This window comes from Carcharodon carcharias, chromosome 19, assembly GCF_017639515.1.
Source record: "Carcharodon carcharias isolate sCarCar2 chromosome 19, sCarCar2.pri, whole genome shotgun sequence".
NCBI lineage: Eukaryota > Metazoa > Chordata > Chondrichthyes > Lamniformes > Lamnidae > Carcharodon > Carcharodon carcharias.
The window spans coordinates 34,573,526-34,600,632 of NC_054485.1; the positions used below are offsets into that span (position 1 = coordinate 34,573,526).

General features: G+C 39.2%; 1 protein-coding gene across 4 annotated transcripts in view; it reads right to left on the reverse strand.

Moving 5' to 3' along the window:
• Positions 1-27,107, reverse strand: part of macf1a (microtubule actin crosslinking factor 1a) — a 651,250-nt gene that overhangs the window by 36,375 nt on the left and 587,768 nt on the right. For all 4 annotated transcript variants that reach the window (XM_041213072.1, XM_041213073.1, XM_041213071.1 and 1 more), the window contains 13 exons: positions 23,811-23,939; positions 20,831-21,001; positions 19,689-19,844; positions 18,617-18,823; positions 13,587-13,706; positions 11,134-11,303; positions 10,526-10,685; positions 9,707-9,901; positions 7,856-7,984; positions 6,229-6,372; positions 3,037-3,225; positions 1,456-1,552; positions 805-974 (listed from right to left, as the gene is read on the reverse strand). In XM_041213072.1, coding sequence (XP_041069006.1) covers positions 805-974; positions 1,456-1,552; positions 3,037-3,225; positions 6,229-6,372; positions 7,856-7,984; positions 9,707-9,901; positions 10,526-10,685; positions 11,134-11,303; positions 13,587-13,706; positions 18,617-18,823; positions 19,689-19,844; positions 20,831-21,001; positions 23,811-23,939 — 2,037 coding nt within the window. The remainder of the gene's footprint in view (positions 1-804; positions 975-1,455; positions 1,553-3,036; positions 3,226-6,228; positions 6,373-7,855; positions 7,985-9,706; positions 9,902-10,525; positions 10,686-11,133; positions 11,304-13,586; positions 13,707-18,616; positions 18,824-19,688; positions 19,845-20,830; positions 21,002-23,810; positions 23,940-27,107) is intronic.

Here is a 27,107-nt window from a genome sequence, read left to right on the forward strand (position 1 = left end):
AGAGGCATAGAGTACAAAAAGCTAGGAAGTTATTCTGTATTCATATAAATAACTAATTAGGCCTCAGCTGGAATATGGTATCCAATTCTGGGCACCATTGTTTAGGAAAGATGTCAAGAGAGGGTGGAGAAGTGATTTACCAGAATTATACAAGGGATGAGACACTTCAGTTAAGGGGAGAGACTAGAAAAACTGGGACTGTTGCCCTTAGGGTAGAGAAGGTGAAAGGGAGATTTAATCGAGGTGGTCAAAATTATGAGGGGCTTGATAGAGCAATTAAGCAGAAAATGTTTCCATTGGGTCAGTAACCAGAGGGCACAGATTAAAAATAACTGGCAAAAGAACCAAAGGAGAATTATTTCTAAACACAGCTAGATATTGTGATCTGGAATACACAGCCTAAAATGGTGGTGGAAGCAGATTCAACAGCAACTTATAAAAGGGAGCTAGGTATACATTTGAAAATGAAAAAAATTCTGGGCTATTGGGCAGAAGTTGGGAGTGGGGCTAACTAGATAACCCTTTCAAAGGCAAAGACAGAAAATGCTGGAAAAACTCAGCAGGTCTAGCAGCATCTGTGGAGAGAGAAACAGAGTTAACGTTTCAAGTCCGTATGACCTTTCTTCAGCCTACTGAGTTTTTCCAGCATTTTCTGTTTTTGTTTCAGATTTCCAGCATCTGCAGTATTTTGCTTTTAACTCTTTCAAAGAGCTGGCTGAAATGCCTCTTTCTGTGCTGTAAGACTCTATGATTAACAAGCCATATACTATAATATTATATGCTTTTGTAAATTATAATGCTTACTTCCTCCAACCGGTCCAGACAGTCGTGCAGCTTGCGCTGTCTCTCCAGTGCCAGTAACCAGACTTGTTGCCACCTGCCAGAAAGGAGATTTATCCGGGGGTTCTTTGCTTCAGTCTGTGGCAGGATAGCAGTGGGTGCAGGTGGATTCGTCATCTGATTTAGAGGTTTTCCTATAACACAAAGAAAACGCTCACCAAATGTTGATTATTACAGTATTTTAAGTCGGGCTGTTCATAGGATCCAAATGGTTTTAATGCCTTTGGCTAGTAATAAGAAGTTGTGTCACTTCAAAGTTATTGTTTTTTCAATAAAAAGGTACCAATTTAGCTAACGCTCCTAGAAAAAGAATCAGCTTTTTGCAGAGTAATCATAGTACACAAACACTTTTTAAAAATCAAAATTAAACCAAAGTATACTGTAATCAATAAATCAGAAAGTAAATATGGCAGAGATATTCAAAGATCATTTTTTCATTCCTGACCATACTTTAGAGATAAGAGATCATACAGCACTCAGTAGTTATTCATCAAACATTGCACCTATTCATTCTGTAAATTGTGACCAAATCTATAATTAAAATTTTTTAGGGGACCTTTTCCTCTATGTTTTATCTGTACTCTATTACCCCTTTGTTGAATGAAAGAGGCTTACTTCCTCGCACGTGTGACGGTTCTACTGCTTTCCGCTTGTATGTTTTTGTTACTTTATCCACATCTGGTTGTTTCCGTGTCATTTCTTCCATGAAAGACTGAGAAAGGAAAGGTAATAATTGAACAAGAAAGTGGACAGTTAATAATAGCTGAAAATTCTTGATGATTTCATTTAGTTTAAGTTGAATGCTTAATGAAAATATCAACAGTGGATGCTTCTATTCAATGAATGGGAAAATATTCATTCAATTTTCCAAGATATCATTGAAAAATCAGTATCTGATAATCAGGGTGTGGTTGTGTATAATGGGGACAAGGTTGTGAGTTTAAATGCCATCATGGTTCATCATAAAATTGAATTCAATAAAGGTGATAATTTATAGGCCGGCACTAGAATGTGACCATAAAAGCTGCCAGCTTGCCATTAAACCGAAACTGGTTCCCTATTGTCTTCCAGGAAAAAGGACATGCAGCCCTCTGTGGAGTCTGGCCTGTATTTGACTCTAGTCCCACACGACATGATTAACTTTCAAAGCCCTCAGGCCTACTAGGGAAGGACAATAAATGCCATGTCAAATGCCATATAACAGGAACAAATTTTTAATAAGGTAATCTTGGGATTTCAGTGGACTAAGTTAACTAGTTCTTCTCAAGCACAATATTAATCCAGCTGGTTCTAGTCAATTTGCTGCTGTAATGATGGTGAAATTGTCAGCATTCACCATCATTACTCTATTGAAACTGAAAGTAAATGTCAGTGTTTGGATATGCACAGAATGAAGTGGAAATCCAGAAGTTGCTGTTAATGAGCTTCCTCCTTCAAAGGCTGTCTGACAGAGATTCCCATTGACTGCAATTTCATTTATAATCATGATTTGACAAGAACTTCTACTCCAACTCTTAGTCTTGCTGTTAAAAACCATGGAAAAAGCTATAACTTGTTCAATGAGATGTATTGAATTTTTAATAGCATAACCAACCTCAAAATTATTGCTAATCATCATTGCTGGCTCTCTCTAATTTTAGATTTAGAGAGTTTCAAATTTCTCCATAATGATTAAAAAAACACATTTTTATAATGCTTTTTCTTCTTTTAAAAAGTCACCATCTTTATTTTAGATTCTACCTTAATAGTATCAAACATTTATTCTGCTATCTGAAAGTTTAAATTAGAAGTGCAGGATTTTAAGTGCTTTTAACTTCCTGGTTTGCTTTGTGTGAAAACTTCAATTTGATTGGCTGCCTACCTGCTGACTAACATCATTGCTACTGCATGCCAAGACATCCCTTTACTTGGCACTGGGGTAATTTCCACCACAGAGATCACTAGATCTACATGGGCAGCTTTCTTTGAGGCCAGTGGTGAGTGGCCTTGCTTCACCACTGACTGCAAAATCCAGGCCATAAAGTACAACATCTAATGAATTGTGAAGCATAGAAAACACACAAAGATCACATTTTGAAAAACTGATTACTGAGCTAGATATGAACCAGTCAGCAAAATTGCTTTACAACAAAGAGATTAAGAAGCAATTTTGTCAATATACTTGTTGCTTAACTGGGGCATAAGCTTTGGATGTACCTGGTGCTCTGTGATGAGTGTTTTGACTTGTTCAATGTCTTTTGGCATAGACTCTTGATCCCTCTGTACAAGCGTAGTTTCAGCCCACTGTAGCCAGGCCAACAACTCATCCAATAATTCAGCATTGGTGACCAACTCTGACAGTGCAGTTGCTAATCGTTGCTGGTGCTGTTTTGCCCATGTCAATACCTAGACGTTAAATGATAAAAAGAAAGCTATAAGTATATATTTTTTGGCTCGATGACAAACATAAAAATCAAGAGATAGAAAATCTTGATTGTGAAGAGGTTGGCTGTTTGATAAGATCTCTTTTAGAATACTTAGCACACTTGAAATTTCTAGACAAAATTGGCACCAAATATTGTGTCATTAAAAACATAAATGGAACCTGAGAAGCTGTAAGAACACACTGTCCAGCATTTAAAATGCTTAAATGATTGCTGCTATCAAGTCTGGCTATGAGGTGAAGTTACAATCCAGAGCTTCAAGCTTATTTCCTCTTTATTTAAGACAACTTTTAAAGATCAGGCATACAATGAGGAACCACAGCTGATGATCTCTGTGCTCATGTGGTGAACAGATAATTCAGGAATAGGATCCAGGCTACAAACCACAGAATATTTTCTATTCTGAATAATTATAAATGTTCTATTTAGGCTGTAGTCACAGGTGATCCTTGATATTGTACAGTCATTCATTTAGCATCCAGGTCCATCTATATCTAAGCCTCTATGTATGAAGGCTTCCATTGGGTTCCTGCTATCCAAGGCCGAAGGACTCCTGTCATCTCTCTGATCCCAGCCCTGCCTGTTCTTGGGATATTTCCAGCTCCTCACTTTCAATTGTGCTGATAAAGCAGTTCAGTTGGATGCTTTGACCAGATGACCTGACCCTGGCCCTGCTCAAGATTAAGTACAGTTGGTAACAGGCGGCAACATCCCCTCCTTCAATGTGGTGATGCTAATATTCTGCTGGCTCTGCAGTCACCCATCATGCTGAGTACACCTCGTTGCTGGACAGGGTCAAGAAGAAGAATAAGCTGAAACTACAAGATGGGTAGACTATATCCCACTCAGGTCCATCCACCATAATTTGGGCCTAAAGTTTTATTCCTAGTTGTGCCACTGAACCATACATTGGGTGGTATAAAGTGTGGAGATAAAAATGATCATAATTAGGTGTAGCTATTCATTATAAATATATACTGAAGAGATATGTAACTTATACAAGTCCCTCACAACGCAACCTGCCCTCAGTGATGACATCAACTTCATGGAATAAAAAGACATTTTCATACTGATAATTATTACCTGTGATATCACAGATAACATAACACAGAATTAACTTCAAGGTAATAGCATATAAAATATGATTTACCATTGGGTTAAACACTATGAATAAAAGTCCAGCAGTCTTAGAACAGATGTACTCTAATATAGTGGAGCAATAAACTGTGAAAATGGAAAGAAACATAGGAACTGGAATTTTAAAAATTAATTTATGGGATGTGGGCTTCGCTGCCCATCCCTAATTGCCCTTGAGAAGGTGGTGAGCTGCCTTCTTGAACCACTGCAGTCCCTGTGATGTAGGTATACCCACAGTGCTGTTGGGAAGGGAGTTCCAGGATTTTGACCCAGTGACAGGAACAGCGATATATTTCCAAGTCAGGATGGTGAGTGACTTGGAAGGGAACTTCCAGGTAGTGGTGCTCCCTCTCTCTGCTGTGCTTGCCCCTCTAGATGGTAGTGGCCATGGGTTTATAAGGTGCTTCCTAAGGAGCCTTGGTGAGTTTCTGCAGTGTATCGTGTAGATGGTAAACACTGCTGCCACTGTTCATCTGTGGTGGAGGGGGTGAACGTTTGTGGATGGGGTGCCAATCAAGTGGGCTGCTTTGCCTGGATGGTGTCAAGCCTCTTGAGTGTTGTTGGAGCTGCACTCATCTAGGCAAGCTGCAGCTCCAACAACATAGGTCATTCAGCCCCTCGAGCCAATTCCACCATTCAATTAGAATAAGGAAAACATAGAACATCTGAACAGTGAGCTTTCCTTGTCTCATAAATATAATCTGTCAAGCATTTAACCTAAAGGAAATATGTTTCAAAGCTGCAACACCTTTACAATCAATTTCACTGTTCCCCAGCTGGGCGACTGACCACATACTTCATCAGCAAAGGCTGGTGTAATTGTCAATATATAACTTTAGCTTCTTAGCACATCAGTATACAGTACATGAATAAAATGCAGCTGAGAAATTAGCCAATTTTCTGAGGCTTGCCAGCAGCAAGGGGCCTTGTTGGACAAAACCAGCTGCCTGATCAATTTGCACATCACCAGTTTTACAATGAGCAATTTGGGGATGAAAAGTCAAGCTTCGCACATAGCACGCATCAGCCTCATTGCAATATTAAAGTTAAGATTGCATGCGAAATGTTTTCATTTTGGGTGAGTTTCCACCCATTCAGCTCATATGCAAAGCAAACATGACCCGCTCAAGTCCATTTTATTTGCAACCACTACAACTTTATAGTGATGTGCTGTCAGTCCTCAAGAGTTGCTACATCATCAGATTTTCCAGTTCCCAGTTGTGTTCTAAAGGAAGACTATTCATTTGCCAGAAGCCTATCCAAATTACGGGAAGGGGTTCCCATCTGAAAACTCAGCATGGCCCATTCCTTGAGCTACTGGTCAGCTCTACTGCCTTGGATAAGTATGGTTGCAGGCTACTATGACTGAGCTACTGGGCACAGACAGGCTCTTGCTTTCTATGAAATAAAAACTGGATGTTAAATTCTAAAGAGAGACGCAATCTCATACTTGGATTCATCTTCTGTTTGTGCAATTTTGCCTCACTTTCTTTCCCAGTTTACATTAAAATTCCAAATGATCTGCTTTAGATTAACGCAACATGCAGGTGTATGCAGTAAGAAATTCCACCCACAGACATTTTTTTGTCTTCCCAAAATAGTTGTTCAAAACTAATAAATTTATCTTCTGGTAGTAATGTTAGAAAAAAACCCACCAGTATAGGGTTTAAACAAGTAGATGTAAGCATTGTAACTAATATAATATTTAAAATTAAGTAATAAAAACTTTGTTTTAATTAAAATAAAGTGTCTTAGCCCTATTTTACGTAATCATTCCATTGTTCACTAATCCAAACTCATCATCTGCTTTATTCCCTCTCCCACTTACTTCTTCAAAGCGGGCTCGGATAATCGTGATCCAGTGTTTGACAGTGGTCACACAGTCTGGGTGGCACACTGCTAGTATGGCCTCTCCCATTCCAGCTGCTTTATTTACATCTACACGCTTCTCCTCCACATTCTTCATGAATTCCTGAAACATTCAAAAATTAAAAGTTAATGGCACAATGTAGCTTTTGTAAAAGGACACTAGATTCAAGAGAAAAATAATAGCTGGCAAACCATATTACAACGACATAACTTGTGTAAACGCACTACCTTGTCACAAACATGAGCAGCTGGTTTTCACAGGGTGTGGGGGGTGTCTTGCTGCTCCCCACTGAGTGTCAGCTGGCAGCCTACACACCTAAAAAAAAAAGTCCATCCATAGCAACGACGTGCTGATGGGCTAAACATGCAAAGAGTGAAACTTGCATCCTTCAGTGGGAGGAAGACCGCCCTTGAGAGCCGCCCAATCTGATTGGCTGGCAGGTCTAGCAGTCCAACCAGAACCGGAACGTCGGTAGTGGGAGCTGCTGGGGTTGCAAGGAGGCCTATAGATCCTGGAACCAGGTAAGCCCCTTGCTTTTAGGGTGGGGAGGGATTGGACGGCCTAGGAACAGGGGCAAGGGGGAGAGGGCTTTGGGGGCAGGCAGGGAGGAACAAAGGGTAGGTGGTGGCATCTCCAGAATGACATCACTCCCTTTCTTCCCGCTTTTTTTACAACTTGTGTTTACAAATTGGCCTGCCCACTCCCGCTCACATGCCCATGTCATGTATTACGGTATGGGCAGTGTAATATGTGGGCAGTGTAATATGATTTAGCCCAATTTACCATTAATTATTTAAAAATGGTGGGCGGGCTGCCGGGGGTGGGTGGGAAGGCAATGGGCTAGCCACCTCTAGGATTTTACGTGCCCCCTGCTGCCGAAAACACACCTGGCAGTGGGCTGCAAAATCCAGCATGATGTAACTGAAAATATTGAATCTAAAATATTTTCCAAACACTTCTGTGCATAGGCAATGCCCTACTAAAATGGTACTCCATATATTTAGTTTAATAATTTTGAACACAAAATATAGACAAAGGGAATAGATTTTGAAATGTTATCAGTCCACAGCTTTTCTAAAGTAACTCAGGGCTGCATTTATACAGTAAATGTACCGAGATTCCATACAGACAGTTCATTAAGAATTAATTGCGCAAAGCATATTTAATCAAACAATTGCTTGCCAACAATCATTCAATGCAATTTCTTCAGAGCTGTCTAAAACTAGGCTTTTAAACCTTTATTTCCAGGAACATCCCATCGAGCTCTCTAAAGTTTTGTAAATTCTAGGATTTTCAGCTAAACTCTCAAACATTGAGTAAATATTGTGTAGTTTTAATGCTGTACTTTGCAGAGGTTATATTTTACAGTCTGATTAAAAACGAACAATTGGATTTTTTGGATCCGGTTTTATCTCTGTGTAAGTAAATGAGGTTTGAATGAGTTAAGAAATCTTGTTCTTCTGTCTTTAAAGCCAAACTTGGAAAAAAAAAGATTCATATTGAACATGGCTCTGTGGATTAATTTTCAATCCATTTCCATCAATATACTGAATTTTTTAAGAATCTCACCACCGTCAAAACTCACCTTGTGTAAATCTATCAAGGACTGCAGAGCCTCCACATCATCTGGTAGAACTCCTCGGAATCGAAGTGACTGCTCTGCTTCAGAAAGCCACTCCAGGAGAGCATGGACAGCATTGCGGAACTCCTCTGCCTGTGGCAGAATTCAATAATGATGCTTAATATCAAACAGGTTAGTTGTTTTCTGGCATTTAAATGAGAACATTAGAATTTCACAGTAATTGCATTGATCTTTCAAAAAAATTCCATGCACGTAGATAAAAGGAAATCTAGTTCTAATTTGCAATTAAGTTAACCCTTCACATCACTTTGGAACGTCCATGAGAAAGGATGATTGTGGATCTTTGGGTCTGCACAATTGTGTATGACTATGCCACATAGAAGTAATTGATTTTGATACAGATTTCATGCCATTTATGCTTTTATCTCAAAGGGGACTGGAATATCAAGGAGACAAAGTTGTACAAAGTCTTGGTCAGAACCCATCTGGAGTAATGCATTTAGCTTTGGCAGGAGGGCAAATTCACTATAATGATACCAGGTCTTAAAGGGTTAAAGAAGTATAAGGAAAGGTTGCATAGAATTGGGGAAGAATTTCCCCCCGTTAGTGGGGGGGGGGGAGACGTTCAGGAGCGGGCTCGCCCCCGGTTGGGGGTGTGCCGTCCTTTTACGTGGGCATGCCGATTAAGGCTCGCCTAGTGCAATGCGCTCCCTGTGCGGGTGGGGGGAATCCCTAAGCTGAGAGTATGCTCTTTCGCGCATGTGCGCAAAAGAGCGCACTCATCTCCCTGAGACTAAGTGCTGCCTCAGGGAGGTCGGCAAATTTAAAAATGTGAAAGATAGAAAAATAAAATTTCCCTGACATGTACCCTCATGTGACACTGACACATGAGTAGGGAAATTTCCATCACTTTTAAAACTTTTAAAAACCTACATGACACCTCATCCCGCCCGTGGATGAGGTTTCATGCTTTTTTAAGCCCACCAGGGCTCCCGGCCTGCCCGCCAACCTTAAGGTTGGACGGGCAGGTCCTTTGACTACTTCAATTAGTTTTTTAATGGCCTCAATTGGCCGTTGACAGGTCGACGGGCGCACAGCTGATTCGGCTGCGTCCCAGCTGACCTGAAAACTGAAATGACGCGGGGTGGCATCAGGAATTCTGCCCTTGGTGTGTACTCTCTTGTGTTTAGAAGATTGAGAGTTGATCTAGTATAAGAGATTCAATATGTTAGATACAGGTTTGGGATTCCAGAACAAGGGGCACAATCTTAAAATTAGAACTAGGTCATTCAGAAGTGAGCTAAGGAAGCAATTTTTCCTCACAAATGGTAATGAATTTTGGAACTCTTTCCCAAAAGGCAGTGGATGCTGGGTTAATTGAAATTTTCAAGACTGAGCTCGACAGATTTTTGATAGGTAAGGATATGAAAAGATATGGAGCGCAGGGAAGTAAATGGAGCTGAGGTATGGATCAGTCATGGTGGAACAGACTTGAACAATTTAATGGCCTACTCCTATTCCATGTCCCTGTAACAAAAGTTGGTGCAGATGGAAAATTATTGATAATGCACTGCACCATGCATTATAAGCCAGTTTGCTGGTGACTTGCTTGGTGCAGAGTAAAGTTAATACACATTACAGGAAGTGCTGGTCTTGCCATTGATCTTTTTGTATTAGTTGTAGCATTACCTCTACTACAGATAACAAACTACATCACTGCAAAGTTGGGATGGTCATCAGTGCAGTACAAAATACTTCACTTCAGTATAAGTACAATATAGACACTGTCTGTCTCTTTCAGTCGGTTTTAAGTTGCACAAAAAATTCTATCATTAAATACCATAATCTTCTCACCTGCTTAAGTGCTTGCTCTAGTCGCGTCTGTTTAGAAACAGAGAGCTTACAGACTGTGTCCCACCGTATGCTCAGTTCCTGCAGTTGAACTTTCACCCAAGTTGTATCGTCGCGACTATTTTCAATTAATTCACGAGCTGACCGTTTTAGCACCTGTACACTACTGGTGCGCTTACCAAGTTCCTTCTGGAAAACCTACATGAAAAAAGAAATATTTCATGACTTGGCTCCGACTCTTAGAAATATAATATTGCAAATTCAGTTACAAGATCTAAATGCATTGAAACAATATTGATTTGAGGCTGCACATCTGTGGGAAACATTTAAACTACTCATTTGCAAAGGGTTTTATTTAATCTCATGTTTTAGAGACAAGAATTACTTTCTCATTCAGAAATGGTACACAGATTTAGTTGCAGTTTGATGAATTTGACCCTTTTGACTGCATTAAGTTCTGACCAAAATGTTCCCAAGTTTGGCACCAACCTTGCATTCATTATCTTTCTGGTTTATACAATAAAGGAACATTTTAAAATGATAAAACATGAATAAATGTCAACTATACCAATGCAAGTACAATGAATAAGTACAAAAAAGTTACAGATCACCAAGAAGCAAACTGCAAACATAAGCTCACCTCAGAAAACAATATGAAATCGAGCTTAAGGAATCTAAGGTGTAATGAAGTTTTCAGCACAAACTAAAAGCTGCAAAATTTGATAGAAACGTATAGCCACATAGGGCCTTCAGTTGGCTGTTAATATTTCAATGATGCTATGCAAGGATGAATGTAATTCTTTCTTTGCAATAAAACTTTACCTTGTGAGCATCCAACAAGTTCATCACTAGATCTAGATCTCCATGAACAGGCTGATCCTCAGCTAATTGTGGTTCGACCTTATATAGCCAATCAACTAGAGCCTGGAGCGCATCAGTAAACTGTCCAGAAAACAGGAGGGCCTCCTCCAACTTGTGCTGCCTGAACAGGACCAGAACATCAACAATCTTTAATATCTATTAAAGCTACACCCTTTCAATATAAGTTTACAGGTGTGAAACAAGTGTTAGTAGCCAAACTAAATGGATATAGCTTATCAGCAAACAGATTCCATTTTAAACAAGTTATTTTTAAGTGAAAATAGATTCAATGTTTGATGTAATATTATGCATTTATCCAGAGTGAGGTTACAGAAGAATGTCAATAAACATTTAGTCCAATTGGAAACGCTCTCCATTACAATATACAGAAGTGTATTCCATTTCACAGCACATACATTCAAAACTAGTTTACATGTTATAAATCCAATTAAAGCAATTTTGTTTTTCTTAGTAGCTAATTTTGGCTAAATACATAAAAATATGGCACTAATTGTCTTGGTTAGAAAATTTCACTTGATCCTAGGCAGCACTTAATTACTCCCCCTCACCTCTCAACAGATTTGCCGCAGACAGTGTCCCACTTATCTCGCACTTCTCCCAGCAGATTATCCAATTTCTGACAGTCGTCTGTAAGCGAGGCCTTATCTTTCATGGACCGGCCCATGCGGATTGTGGTGTCATACACTGGCTGTTTCCCACCAAGAGATTTTTGGAAATCCTAGTTTTATTTAAAAAAAAAGCACAGCCATGCTGAAAGTATAAGGATACAGACTGGGCACTTCTGAGCAACACATCAGATCTTGATTTGGCAATCAAAAAGGTTTGATCATTAAAGCATCCACATTTTTGAGTCGATGCATAAAATATTTATTTGCCATTGGGACTTTTCAAATCAGGTTACTTGTAACACTTCACATGATTTGGCTCCAACTCTTGTAACTGAATTTGCAAAATTATATTTGTAAGATCTAAATGCATTGAAACAATACTGATTTGAGGCTGCACATCTGTGGGAAACATTTCAACTGCTCATTTGCAAAGGGTTTTATTTAACCTCATGTTTTAGAAACAAGAATTGCTTTCTCATTCAGAAATGCTACACAGATTTAGTTACAGTTTGATGAATTTGACCTTTTGGCCTACATTAAGTTCTGACCAAAATGTTCCCAAGTTTGGCACCAACCTTGCAATCATTATCTTTCTGGTTTATACAATAAAGGAACATTTTAAAATGATAAAACATGAATAAATGTCAACTATACCAATGCAGAACCACTTGAATAAGTACATAAAAGTTACAGATCACCAAGAAGCAAACTGCAAACATAAGCTCACCTCAGTTAACAATACACTCAGGTAAAAACTTTTCACTAACTGACAATGAGTGGATAAAGAATAGACCACTTTATGTTCAACTATTATTTTGCTTATAGTTGCAAATAGGAAAAAACTGCTAGTTTATTTTTATTTGGGTCATTTTGTTCCAATTTGCAACAGGAATTGGAAATTGATGTACTATAATTTGGATTAAACAGCATACGTTTTTTCTGGTGAGACTTGCTAACACTAAGCTCTCTAAACATTGGATAGAATTTTCATTATTACAAACCCTGGCAAACTAGAGTCAAATTGTGAAGTGAGAAAAAATGGCTGCTGCCATTCTACATGCTTCTTGGTTTTAATCACTCAGTTATTAGAAAAGTCTTCTCAGATAATTTTTAAACTGAAAGGAGAAATATAATTTAGATATCTATACTAACAGTCATGAAGGCAGGATATTGTTACATGCAGACCTTTTAACTGTACACTTTTGAGAAATCACTGTTTCCCACTTTAAAATAACAACTGTTTGTTAATCAATGACTAGGCATTAAGTCTTCCTTACTGGCTGTGCATGAATTGGGTGGAGGGGTACTAAACTACAAGAGACCAAGAAGGTCCTTCATCCAAACTAGATTAGATTAAAACAAAAATAAAAACAAAAAAACAGCGGATGCTGGAAATCCAAAACAAAAACAGAATTACCTGGAAAAACTCAGCAGGTCTGGCAGCATCGGCGGAGAAGAAAAGAGTTGACGTTTCGAGTCCTCATGACCCTTCGACAGAACTTGAGTTCGAGTCCAAGAAAGAGTTGAAATATAAACTGGTTTAAGGTGTGTGTGTGGGGGGCGGAGACAGAGAGGTGGAGGGGGGCGGGGGTGTGGTTGTAGGGACAAACAAGCAGTGATAGAAGCAGATCATCAAAAGATGTCAACGACAATAGTACAATAGAACACATAGGTGTTAAAGTTAAAGTTGGTGATATTATCTAAACGAATGTGCTAATTAAGAATGGATGGTAGGGCATTCAAGGTATAGCTCTAGTGGGGGTTTTTTTTTACGCAAACTGGAGGAACAACACCTCATCTTCCGACTAGGGACTTTACAGCCTTCCGGACTGAATATTGAATTCAACAACTTTAGGTCGTGAGCTCCCTCCCCCATCCCCACCCCCTTTCTGTTTCCCCCTTCCTTTTTTTTTCCAATAAATTATAAAGATTTTCCTTTTCCCACCTATTTCCATTATAAAAAAAAACCCCACTAGAGCTATACCTTGAGTGCCCTACCATCCATTCTTAATTAGCACATTCGTTTAGATAATATCACCAACTTTAACACCTATGTGTTCTATTGTACTATTGTCGCTGACATCTCTATCACTGCTTGTTTGTCCCTACAACCACACCCCCCCTCCTCCACCTCTCTGTCTCTCTATCTCTCCGCCCCCCCACACACACACCTTAAACCTAGATTAGATTAGATTATCTCAAACAGGACAGCACTGAGGGTGTTAAAACTGGCCTTAGCATTCCTCAGGAGGTTGTTAAAAAAAAGTCACTATCCTCAACGGAGGTTAGGCAAGGGGAAGATTTGAATGAGGGGAAAAAAATCCATTAAGACTGTGTTTTGAACCTGAAAGAAAGAGAACCAATTTTATGGAATAGAGCATCAGGTTTCTTACCTTGTGCTTTGACAGCTGCAATTTAATTTTATCTGGATCATTGGAAATTTCAAGATCAGTGTCCAGATTGTTTTCCGCCTCCTCAAGCCAGTCAATCAATTTTTTCCAGGCTTCATAGAACTGAGGTTATAAAAACACAATACTCTGAATTAAACTCACTTGGATTAAAATGTACATTTTAGTTGATAAATTGTAGTAGAACCCAATTGTCTTGTATTATCACAAACTACTTGCACCATTAAAATAGACGGATACAAGGACCAGGTGGAGCTGTATATAATAAATTATTTCACAAGCCAAAAACTTAAAAAAAAAAATTGGCAGAAAATTAACGAGGGAAATATGCATCAATCGTTCCATTTAAGTTGCTCCTTATTTTGGAACAGTTATTTTCAGTTCCAGGCACATCTCAAATTGAGTAAAGGAATAAAAACTGCTCAAGTGACTTATCACTTTTCATGGTTCTGTGCATATCAGTTTTTGATGACATATTAATTTTCCTCAAAGTCCTAGTGCCAACAAAAATAATTTCAAATAAACGGTTTTGAGTAAAGGAATCCAAAGTAGAAATCATAATTTTGATTGATTCTGGCACTCTGCCTTACTCCGATGCATAATCCTTACCAGTGTTAGCCAAGATAACCTAGGGAAGGTGGGAAATTCTACTGTAAACTAAGTACTGTCAAGATATGTTTAAGGGAGTGTATAAAGTAGTGTTACTGACAGGACGGCTGGAGAGCTCTGCAGGGTGAAAAGTTCTCGTCTCTTCCCTACAGAAGATAGATGATATGGGCAAGAAAGCTTGCATTTTGTGATGGAGCATTATGGGTAGATCAGGAAAATTACGGTTTGTTCCAATCATTAAACAGTGCCACGTGAAGAATCCTGCATCATATTGAATTTTGCTTTCTGTTAATATGATGTGCATTTATATAGCGCTTTTCATGACGACCAGACAGGAGTACTTTTGAAGTGTACTCATTGTTATAATGTAAGGCAGCTAATTAGCACACAGCAAACTCCCACAAACAGCAATATAATAATGTCCAGATAATCTGTTTTTTGTGATGTTGATTTAGCGATAAACATTGGCCAGAACACTTGCAATAGCTCCCCTGCTTTCCTTTGAAACAGTGCCATGGGATCTTTAACATCTACCCTAGCAGGGAGATGGGGCCTCAGTTTAACGTCTCATCCCAAAGCTGATACTCTTGCAGTTGTCATGAAGAGATATTAATGTCTATAATGTTACTGGAAATTATTTTTAAACTGGAATTGTAGTGGGGTCTATGTCTATGTGTTTGACTGTATGTGCCTTAATTGGATTAAAGCCTGTTAGTCTGGGTGCTTCGATGTATAGTAGTTTGAGATGTTAATTGGGTAAACAGTAAGTAAGGATAGAAGGTAAAGTGCAAATTTGCATTTGTTGAATAAAGCATTCAAGAGTGGGAGTAAAATCTTGCACCTAGCTAGAAGACACCAAGCAATGTGTTTATTTTTTTCAGCTTACTAATAAAATTGGTGGAATGAAAGGGTATGTAAATTAAAAACCTAGTAATACAATGGAAAATTTACATTCAAAGGAAAAGTTAGGTATAAACATAGGAGTTTGTCTGTGTAAGGCAGCGGCATTTAAGATCTAACCAGCCTGTAAGCCTACAACTGGTGTCTGAAATGGAGCCAAATTGCAAGGAACCTCATCTTGAATTCGTAAAATCAAATGTACTTTGCCTGGTATCTGTTTAAAGTCTATGGGTTATTGTTGCCTTGAAGAAGATTTACCTGGGAGTGATTAATTTGGGGATGTGTTTAAAGTTATTAAGGTAGTAATTTGTAGACATGTGTATGCATTTAATTTGTTGTTAAATTAATAAATGTTTAATTTAGTTTTATATAAAAAACCTCTTGCGGTTCAGTGGTCTTATTCGTGAATTCTCAAACATACCAATTGAAAATATAAGTTATGACAGTTGTTCAAGTTTCCCTCTGGGATTTAAACAACTCAGCCTTTACCAACTGCTGTGTTATAACACAGTATTATACTGCAGTGTTGGCCTTGATATGTTTGTTCGAGTCCTGGGGTGGGTCATAATTAGGACTTGGGTATTTCTGAAGACATTTCTCTCATAGATGCCACTTGTCAATAATTCATGTCAACAACTAGCATTCTGGGGACAGCATTCACTGACAAAAAAATCAATGCAGGGCAAACTTCCTCTTCCAAGTCTAGCTATGAAGGGGTTCCCAGTACTACACATTGTGGATATAAATTCTCGTGAGGCGATAAGTGTTCCAGCCTTATTCCACACAGTGGCTGGAACTCAGGGTACACTGGTGCTTTGAGGAAAGAAATTACATTAACTGAGAGGGGAAATGGATGAGAAGATTTGTATAGTTGAAGTAATTGGGGTTGAGAAGAGTGCAAGGAGAGAAAGGGAAAAGCATGTCATTATGAATTGGGAAAAGCATGGTTCTCTAGCAATAGAACTCTTTCAAATTGCACCACCAATTTTTTGCTTTGAACATTTTTATTTCTCCTTCTGGCTTTAACATAAATGTTATTTTTCCTTCAACTATAACTTTAAAAAATGTTCGATATACACGCAACTTAAGTTACAATACCATATAATTATTTATTTCCACTTGTAGCTAGAGCTGTTCTTCAGGTGTTGGCTATTGGTGCTGTGTCAGCCTTTTTTGGAAACCTAGTTCCTAGGTTGGCATAATTGCTGAAAAACTAGTTAACAGTGTTACACCAGAACAACAGCTTGTCGATTATTACTTAAAATACTGTTTGCAACCCAAAGGGAACAAACATGGAAAATAAACCCATTTTTTGCCAACAGAGAGAAGAAAAACACAGTCAATTCCACTGCAGATACTGAGGGCTAAGCTAAAAAGACACCAAAGGAATTTACGTCAGTGAATTAAGCTCAGTTTGTGGAATCTTTAAAACATGTGAAGTGGAATTACTGGAATAAGTTAGTTCCAGGTGTTTTGTTATTTTTGACCCTATAGCCAAAGAGGAGGCAATTTATTTCTGCCTGTGGGATAAATGAATTTAGTCCAGCCAAACTGAAGCTCTTAATTCATAATTACCAGTATTTTGATATAGTTTGTTTTGATATGATAGTTTGGTTTGAATTATGCACTGAAATGACAAGTTAAATTCTGCAGCTAAGTTGGTGTTTAGGGTAGTGCAATATTTAAACAGGGGCTGTAGAGATGTATTTCAAGAAGAGGGATGGAGTGAAACAAGAGGCTTAAACAGTTTAAAAATTAACTGAAGATTAAATACTAAATATGAAAGAAACTAAATGAGAGGAGAGAGAGACTAGGAAAGGTAAAGAAAAGGGACAGTGGGCCAAATTAAAACTTTTAAAACATATTGCTAAAATTCAACTTCAGTGGCTATTACAATAATCAAGATACTTGTGGTACCTGGGGTAGTTGTATTAAAGTCATATTAATTGTTTGCTGCACAGCCTGAGTTGAAAACTTAAAATGGCTGCCCCAGAAAGTTTAATTGTCCCAAGAGCTGTGAAGGTTTTGGAGTAAACAACAGAATATAAACCATGAATTATGTTATTAATCAGCTATTTAAGTTTATTCTTCTCACTTGGTCTTTAAACTTAACAACAAAAACAACTTGTGTTTATATAGCACCTTCAACATTGTCCCAGGAGTGTTATACAGCAAAATTTGACACTGAGCAACATACAGCGATATGAGGGGAGATGTGAAACATTTGATCAAAGTAGGTTTCAAGAAGCATCCCAAGAGGAGAGAGACATAGTGAGGTTTACGGAGGGAATTGCAGCGTTTAGGGTCTTGGCAGCTGAATGCAGTCTCCAATGATTGAACAATTGAAATCAGGGATGCTCAAAAGGCCAGAAGTGGATGAGTTCAGAGATCTTGGTGGGTTGTGGGGCTGAAAGAGATTACAGAGATGGGGAGGGGCAAGGACATGGAGGGATTTGACAACAGGTTAATGAGAATTTTAAAATTGAGGGGTTGCTTGACTGGGAGCCAGTATAGATTCGTGAACACAAGGGGATAGAAGAACAGAGCTTGGTTCGAGCAAGGAAGGGGCAGCAGAGATTTGGATGACTTCAAGTTTACAGAGGGTAGTATGTGGGTGGCTGTTGAGGAGTGCACTGGGATAGTTAAGTCTAGAGATAACAATGGCATGGATTAGAGTTTCAGCTGAGGTGGGAAACAGGCAATCTTAGTGATGGTATGGATGTGTGGTTGGAAGCTCACCTTGGAGTTAAATATGACACTGAGGCTCTGAGGATGCAGGTCCAACCTCAGATAATTGCCAGGGAGAGGGATGAAGTTGGTAGCATGGGAATGGAGTTTGTAGAAAAGATCGAAGGCAAAGGCTTTGGTGTTCTGAATATTTACCTGGAGGGACTTTTTACACATCCAGTACTGGGTCTCTGGCAAGCAACGTGATAATTTAGCAATCATGGAGGAGTTGAAAGAGGTGACGGTGAGGTAGTACATGGTGTTACCAGTGCACCTGTGCAAGAAACCATATGTTTTCAGGTGATATTGCTACAGGGAAGCATGCATGGCCACGAAGGGGTCCCTGAGGGACAACAAAGATAACAGTGCAAGAGCGGGAAGAGGAGACACTAAATGATACTCTGCCTACAATTAGATGCATAAGAATAAGAAATAAGGTGAGTGCAGACCCACCCAATTGGACAACAACAGAAAAGCATTTGATGGTGAACGTGTGGTCAACAGCGTCAAAGGCTGCAGGCAGGTCAAGAAGGACAAGGATGGATAGCTTACCTTTGTCACGGTCACATAATTTGTAACTTGGGAAGGGGCATTTCACTACTGAGCAGGGACGAAAATCATTTTGGAGGGATTCAAATATAGAGTTCTGGGAAAGATGGGCACAGATTTGATGGTGATAACATGTTCCAAAATAACAAACAAATCTTCACATAGAAGCGCTATGGGCAAATTGGCCACGAAAAATCCAGTCTGCACATATTCACTTTGATTCTGCATACCTGCTTTGCGCGTTTTCTGGCTTCATCAAGTGCTCTCCCTCTTTCGACAGAGCGCTGTACCACTTTCTCCCAACGTGACTGCACACTGAAGAGAAGGTTCTTTATCAGAACCACATCCTGTTTTTGGCTGAGAAACTTCAACTGGTTTCCAGTTTTATCCAGGTCAATGATTTGGTCACGATGAGAATTTACTTCATTAGCAAAAATCTGGAAAATAGCAACAGGCATTGGCTAAACTTCTGTGAGGCATTTCTTTATCTTTGCCCTTGTTTTACACTCTCAGGCCTCATTAGATGATAGAGAGAAAACATGTTGCAAGTGCTCTGCGAGTACTGCTTTGAAGCTAGTCATCCGGAAGTATCTCATTGCTGCCTGCAGAGTATTCCGTTATTTACCTTTTCTTCATATGGGGAAACTTATAATATCTCCGCTGAGATTGGGAATCAAGGGTAAAAGTCCTTTCCCTAGAATTTGACAGAGTGTACTGGGCACCACAACAAACAGCACAATGTTATTTCATTATCTGACTAAATTATATTATATTTTCTATGACCACAATAAAGAGATGTTTAAATGCATTTGTTACTTCACTAAGATGGATTGTAAAATTAAACAAACATTCAGATTCTTCACATGGTTCCAATATTTATTAATTGTACTTCAGACAAAAAATTATGTATTTTCACAAACTATTAAGTGCAAAGAAAGAATAGGAATGTTTTGGAGTATGGCCATGTTTTTAAAGATCTTGAGGTGAGGCAGTCGTCAATGCACACTTACAATCTTCTGAATTGCTGCAGTCCTCCCATCTCCAGCATTGAACAGTCGCCCAGTACCCGACCCCAGTATTGTGCAGTCGCCAGGTTCCCGACCCCAGTATCAAGCAGTTGTCCGGTTCCCAACCCTGTTATCGAGACAGTCACCTCCATTCCCCTTCCAAGAAGTGAAATGAAGCTGTCTTGTCATTCCTCATTCCCTGGACTGAGGCAATACCGTTTCAACTATCCTCACTCCCCCTTGAGAATGTCTGCAATCCCTAGCTCCAGCAAAGTTTAATCCAGAACTCCAATACCTTGTGCTCATCTATCTGGAAAAGGACTGTGTCGACTATAAGACTGGGAGGAGCTGCGATGTTCAGACTTTGCTCTGCTTGAGTAAGCCAATTAATGAAATCCTGCAAGGAATTCTGAAACTCTGTTGCGAGATTGAGAGCCTCCTCTAGCTTGGTCTGAAAAGGAAAAACAGGAGAATCATGGAGTTGTTACAGTACAGAAAGTGGCCATTTGGCTTGTTGAGCTTGTGTTGGCTCTCAAACTTCAACTCAGCTCGTCTCACTCCCCCAACATTTCTCTGTAGTCCTGCAAATTTTTTTCTTTTCAGGTAATTATCTAGTTCAATAAAAATATAGAACTGCCAGAGAGAAACATTAAATACAGCAAGACAAACACTACTGTTCTCATCACAAAAACACCTGGAAAAACTCAGCAAGTCTGGCGGCATCTGCAGAGAGGAACACAGTTAACGTTGAGTCCGAATGACCCTTCAACAGAACGAAGTAAAAATAGAGATCTCTATTAGATTAATAGAAACCTCTATTTTTACTTAGTTCTGTTGAAGGGTCATTCGGACTCGAAACATTAACTGTGTTCCTCTCTGCAGATGCTGCCAGACCTGCTGAGTTTTTCCAGGTATTTTTGTTTTTGTTTTGGATTTCCGGCATTCGCAGTTTTTTGCTTTTATACTATTGTTCTCATAGTCGCTTGGTAGCACAGAACTTCAGTACTGATGTAAAGAGTTTTTTTGTCGAAGCTTTTTGTCTTGTGCTCATCAGGACAATGCGCAAGAATACCAATTGTAAAGGGAACAACAATTCATACTATATGAGAAGAAAGTGCTGATTGGTTGGCGTGGACTCAGACTGGTAGTGGCATTGCAATGGAGAATGCATCAGTTGATGGTGACTAACAGTTAACAGCCAAGCATTGTTTGAAAATTTAAACTAGGCAATTTTAGTCTGATTGGTCAAGGCATTGCCCCGCGGAATGAACCAGCGAGTGGCTGTTACTTATATTGTTTATCAGAAACATGCTCTTTCTGTTCTCCTAATTAAAAGTGTTCATTTTCTCTTTTGGAATAATGATGGAATATGTTTTTTTTAAAAAAACATTGCTATTCTCCCACTTCTGATGCTGCTAACATTGTTGGCCCTCCTACCTTCTTTTCCTCCATCTTTGTGCTCATCAATTGCCACTTCTGTTCTAATAACGCGACACACTGTTCAACATTAGATCCTGCAGCATCATCTCGAGTGCTCAACAACAGCCGGCCTTTCTCATTCAAGTTCTTGTATGTCTCCTCATTAGCACAAAACTCTCTGTGGAGCTCCTAAAAAAAGAAAACAAGCTTTACAATAAATTTTGGTGATTGATTGTCACCTGTAATAATTTTGTTGTCCATCGTTAGCATATTCAGCAGTTTCCTTTCACTCAATCTCTTTCCTTGGTTTAATTATATTTATCTGCTTACTGTAGAGAAGATGTGCATAATTTGTGAAATCACTGTATAACTTTGTCACATTATTTATAGTAGGATAAATTGATAAACATTTGTTACCGATTAGTGCCATGACTGAGCTGTGTTCTACTCTGAAGTTTAAATGTATAGGAAAGCTGCTTGATATCTTGCATTTTGAGTGTTTACATTTTTATGGGATATATAAGGTACTATGCATGATTAGTGAGAAATGCCTCAATGTATTTGAATAAAATGCAATTGTCCACTATTTTAATGAAATAAAACCATAAATGAATTTCCTACATAGTATCAACATATTGGCCCAAATCTTACAGTTTCCAGATCGTCAGAGACCAGACATATGACCAACACAGATGTCGGGGCCTGTTGGAAGTGTTAATGCACTGACTAATGTGGGAATTGTCGGGAAGTTTCAACTTCCGATGAGCTATTTCCCCTGCTCCCCGGGATCCTCCGTGAATGTCTCTGACTCTGAGTTAGAGTTGGAGACTTCAGACAATTCCATGGTACTCACCTGAATAGTTACCCACAAAATATTAGACAGAAAAATCCTAGTCCAACTCCTGGGTAACTCCAGGACTGGCCCCCTAATCACTCACATTAACCCCCCCCCACAATCCCCAACTACTTCCTTTACTACCCAACCATACCCACACCTCCTGACCATTCGGCTACCCCTCACCGATCACCTGATGATGATACCGCTCCTCAGAACATCCGGGCTACTAATAATGCATATCACAATTGCAGCCCAAAAGTTTAACGCTGGCTGATATTTTGCATTAATATTTCTGGTTTACATGAAATATTCTTTTAACTGTTTGATATGATGCAGATGAGCGCTTGTGTTCTTTGTATCTTGAGGGGAAATTCGATGCAATTTGTAGTGCAATTTGTAAAACAACAATAAACACTATGTCAAAAGGTGATGGGATGATTATCTGCACCATGATCTCTTGGAGAGTTCCCAGAATTAATTTGGGAGGAGAAAAGAAATAGAGCACATTGTAGTGACTATTTGCAGAGAGGGATTGGTTTGCTCAAGGAAAAATGTTGTAAATGAGAGCGAGAAACTGGAAAAACAATGCATAAAGTACAACATTTTTCCAATGAAGTCTTCTGCCAAATGTTCTTAGACATGAACTGTTGAGCTTCTGGTTGGGATAATCCTCTCAATTTTGACTGAAACGTCTTTGCGGGCTGTCTTATCATATGAAGCGTTATTCTTAAATATTTTAGGGGTTTAAACTCTTGAATTGTTAACTCAGGTCTCCCAGGTTTAGATTAAAAGTATTGGACTGTGGCCAGTTAAAAATTTCTCTCTTGCATGGTCAACTGCCTTTGTAACAAATTTTCATTGGCAACCTTTTAATTAGATGAAAGTTGACAAGTCTAATTCTGTTACTGTGAACTTGCTTTGGAATTTCCTTTTTGTAATTTGATCTATTTTACCTCCCTCATTTTCTATCTTCATTGAACTACTTTTCCCACCATAAGGGAAGTTACATAAAATATAATGAATATTTGCATTGGTCAGTTTCCCCACACAGGCTGACAACAGTTTTACCTCACCCACCAATGTCTCTAAATTGTCAGACTGCTTGCCCAACATCCGGTACTGGATGAATAGAAATTTCCTCCAACTGAATATTGTGGTGAGTGAAGGCACTGTTTTTATTCCCCTGCCACAAATTCCACTCCCTCCTCATTGACTCCATTCCTCTCCTTAGCAACTGTGAGGCTGAACCAGATTGTTTGCAACCTTGGTGTCATATTTGATTCCAACATGAGCTTTCAGCCACATATTTGTGCCATCACCGAGACTGCCTATTTCCACCTCCATAATGTCGCCTCTCTCTAAACGCTGCCTCAGCTGTTGGAACCCTCATCTATGCCTTTATTACCCCTTGATTGACTATCCTAATGTACTCCCAGCCCACCTCCCACATTCTACTGCATGTAAACTCAAGGTCATCCAAAACTGTGTTGCACTTGTCTTAATTCGCACCAAATCCTATTCACTCATCACCCCGCTACTCGCTGACCTACACAGGTTCCCAGTTAAGCAATGTTTCAATTTTAAAATTCTTCTCCTTATCTCCAAATTTCTCTGTAGTCTCCTCCAGACCACTGACTCTCCAATGATATCTGCATTCCTCCAATTCTAACCTTTTGAGCATCCCCAATTTTAATCGCTCCATTACTGGTAGCTGTGCCTCAAGCTGCTTTGACCTTAAGCTCTGAAATTCCCTCTCTAAATCTCTCAGACTCTCTACCTCACTTTGCTCCTTTAAGAACCCTTCTAGAAGCCACCACTTTGACGAAGCTATTTTCTGATCTAGTATCTCCTTATGTGGATCTATGTCATACTTGGTTTTAAAATGCCTCCATAAAGCTTTGTGACATCTTATGAAGTTAAAGGTGCTGAGAATGTGGGCTTAGAATTCACACATCTCATGTTGGATTTAGGTAGAGAATGCAACCCATATATGAAATACCGCTGAATAAATAAAAACATCGAAATTCAAACTACACATTTCTTAAAGGATACCTTAAAGGAGATACTTAAAATGTTCAGCTAAATTCCATCAAGTGAAAAGAATAAAAGATTTTGCTTTGGTAAATCTTTTGCTTTCAAAGGAGATAACAAACCCATTACCAAGTGGACATTGAGTTGCTCCCTGGCTGTCTCAGGTAAGCCTCCAGTGGATTTAGATGCTGCCAACTGATTCTCAACTCGGCTGAGCCACTGCAAAAAATCCTCAATCTCTCCATGAAATCCTTCAGCCTATGAAACAAGAAGCATTATTCAGAAAAAAATCAGTTGACTAACAGAAGGTTCCTAATGTCCACTCATAAAACAGAAATCAAATGTCAACGTAAGCAGAATTCAGTAGATGAAAGTAATGTGGAAGAAGGTTTCAGTTATGCCTGAAATAGTTTCTCAGTTATTAATTTGCATTGAAGCACATATTTAAGATCAGCTCAAATTAGATCACAACTTTAGTAATGATTTAGCCTACAAAAAAATCCCTACATTTGTGGCTAACTGACAGTCCCATGGGCAAATGTCAATCCTCAAAGTAACAAAATTATGTGAAAAAAGAAAGTAATTTCTTGCAACATTGTTATGGGTGAACGGACGTCTTTCACATTGGTGAATATTGGTTTAGCTCTGCAGCTGTGTTGTGGCATAATTTATATAAAAAGAAAATAAAACATTTGGTTTTAGTCATTAAGTACAATGACATTGAAATTTGCTGACAATATTAATTCAGAGGGCATGGCAAACTGTGGAGAACAATGTAGAATACAGACAGGTCAGTAGAGGGTCAGGTAGGCAGTGTAATGCAGAGAACTATTTAGTAGTACATTTTGAAAGAAATAATTAATATATATCCTAAGTTGGAAAATTCTTAGAGCGCAGGAACAAAGGGATCCAAGGATTCTGATACACAGATCTTTAATGGTTACCACTGAAGAACTGAAAAGAAAAGCTAATGAGGCTCTGCGTTTTATATGTAGGGATAAATAATACAAATTCAGGTGTGATGTTAACATTGCAAATTACACTGGTTAGGTCACAGTTGCCAATTTTAGGAGCTCCATTACAGGACAAATATTAGGATCGCTGGACAAGTGCAAATATTGTCTAGAATGTGTTACAAATATGAAGTATAAAAGATTTTTATGTTTTGGGACCGTCTCTTTAACTTAAGGTAAAATGAACGATGGGGTCACATGGCTTGCTCTGAATTCTGCACGACAAGATCGGGTGGCTTTGGTTGCTATGGGGACAGTGGGGCTCAGTTGACTTACTGGGAGGAAGATACACAGTGTTCACAACAATGACAAGAGCAGCGATGTTGACTGTGGGTACACTGTTAAGTCTCCAAGGGCAGAATTTTCTGCCTGTCGGGTGGGTGGGCTTGACCCAATCTCCGGCAGGCGGGGAGCCAATCCCCGCCGGAGAAGCGGGCCCCGCTGCCATTTTGTGTGGGCAGGCCAATTGAGGCCTGCCCATCATGACATCCGGCGGGAAGCGCCCTGCACTTCCTGTGTGGGTGGGGGGGCGGGGGAATTCCCCAAAAGCGAGAGTGCACTCTTTCGTGCATGCACACAAAAGAGCGCACATCTCCCTGAGGCTAAGTGCTGCCTCAGGGAGATTGCTAGCACTTCTAAAAAATATTAAAAATAGAAAAAAAAATTCCTTAATATGTCCCCCTCATGTGACAATATCACATGAGGTGGGACATGTTCATAATTTAAATAATAAGTTTATTAAACTTTTTTAAACCCTACATGAAACCTCATCCCGCTGGTGGATGAGGTTTCATGTTTTTTCTACTTCAGTTGGTGAGGTTTAGAAGATAGCTAATTAACATTTCTATCTGGGTACAAGGCTCATGTGATTCACGTTGTGATAGAGATTAGCTTTGGGGAGGGAAAAGTTCATACAAAGTCATTATACTATTGGGTTATAGGGTTTCTAAGTATCCCCGAAACACTCGGGCACAAGTCAGTCGGCAGCCATCTGAGAGACAGAGAGAACATAGGGGCAGTTAGTCCTGCACCCAAAGCAGAAAAAATACTGACTCTATTGGTTACCATGTAAGATTGAGTTTGAGAGGATTTGGAGGAGGATGAAACTTTGCCTTCAGGGAAAGAATCTCCAGTGTAGCCTTCACAATGAAAGTCAGTTCTGCCATTAGAAGTTACTGGGTTAGGAAAGGAAAAGAAAGGAAGCAAGTCATCAGGAGCTGAGAATAACTTTGGACTGGTCCTGTGAGAATAAATTGTTCACTAAAGGGACAGCGCAACGTATAATCATGGTGTGGGATGATTTTTGGTTGGGTTAAAAGGGGAATTGCTCTTCTGTAGTTTACAGTATAAGGTACCTACCAAATAGTGCTTAGATAATGTTGCTTTTAGATTGTTTGTTCAGCAAAAGTCTTAAAACTTGAGATCTTGTCATGTGTTAACTGGGAATTCAAATAATGTTTTAAAGAAATCAACAGTCTTTATGGGGATCATAACAAATGATACCAGGAATGAGAGGTTTGTTAAGAAAGACTGCTGGAAGAATTATGACTTTCAAAGTCAGTTCGAGAGGATCTAAAAGACATTGAAGATTGTTAAGGAGAAAATGTCAAAGACTAATTTCATTGATTCACCAAAGAGTGGCGAACAGGGATTAATGAAGGAGAAGTTATCGGAATTTCTTTTCTTTTTTGTTTTATTTGCTCATGGCATGTGGGCACCAGCATTTATTGCCCATCCCTAAGTGCCCTCATTCAGAGGGTATTTTTAAGAGTCAACCGCATTGGTGTGGGCCTGGAGTCACATGTAAGCCAGGCTAGGTAAGGGCGGCAGATTTCTTTCCCTAAAGTGCATTAGTGAACCAGATGGGTTTTTTTTTTTTTACAACAATCAGCAATGGTTTCATGGTCATCAGATTTTTATTGAATTCAAATTTCACCATCTGCTGTGGTGGGATTCAAACCCAGGTCCCCAGAGCATTACCCTGGGTATCTTTAATACTAGTCCAGCGACAATACCACTATGCCATCGCCTCCCCTCATAATGGCTTTTAAGAACGTGGAATGTTTTATTCTAAATTGCAGTTGAGATAAAGACAATAACATTGAGAGATAAAAACTGAAAATGCTGGAAATACTCAGTTGGGCAAGCAGCACCTGTGGAGAGAGAAACAGAGTTAACATTTGACACGTTAATTCTGTTTCTCTCTCCATAGATGCTGCCTGATTTGCTGAGTATTTCCAGTTTTTATTTCAGATTACCAGCATCTGCAGTATTTTGCTTTAACATTATAAGAATTTGACAAGTGTTCCCAGAGTAGCTATGTAAAAAGCATACAAGGGAAGGGCAAAGAAATTATACTACATAGCAGAGTAGATGGCCTTTTTGTGTTGCAATTTCAGGGCTTCAGAATCAG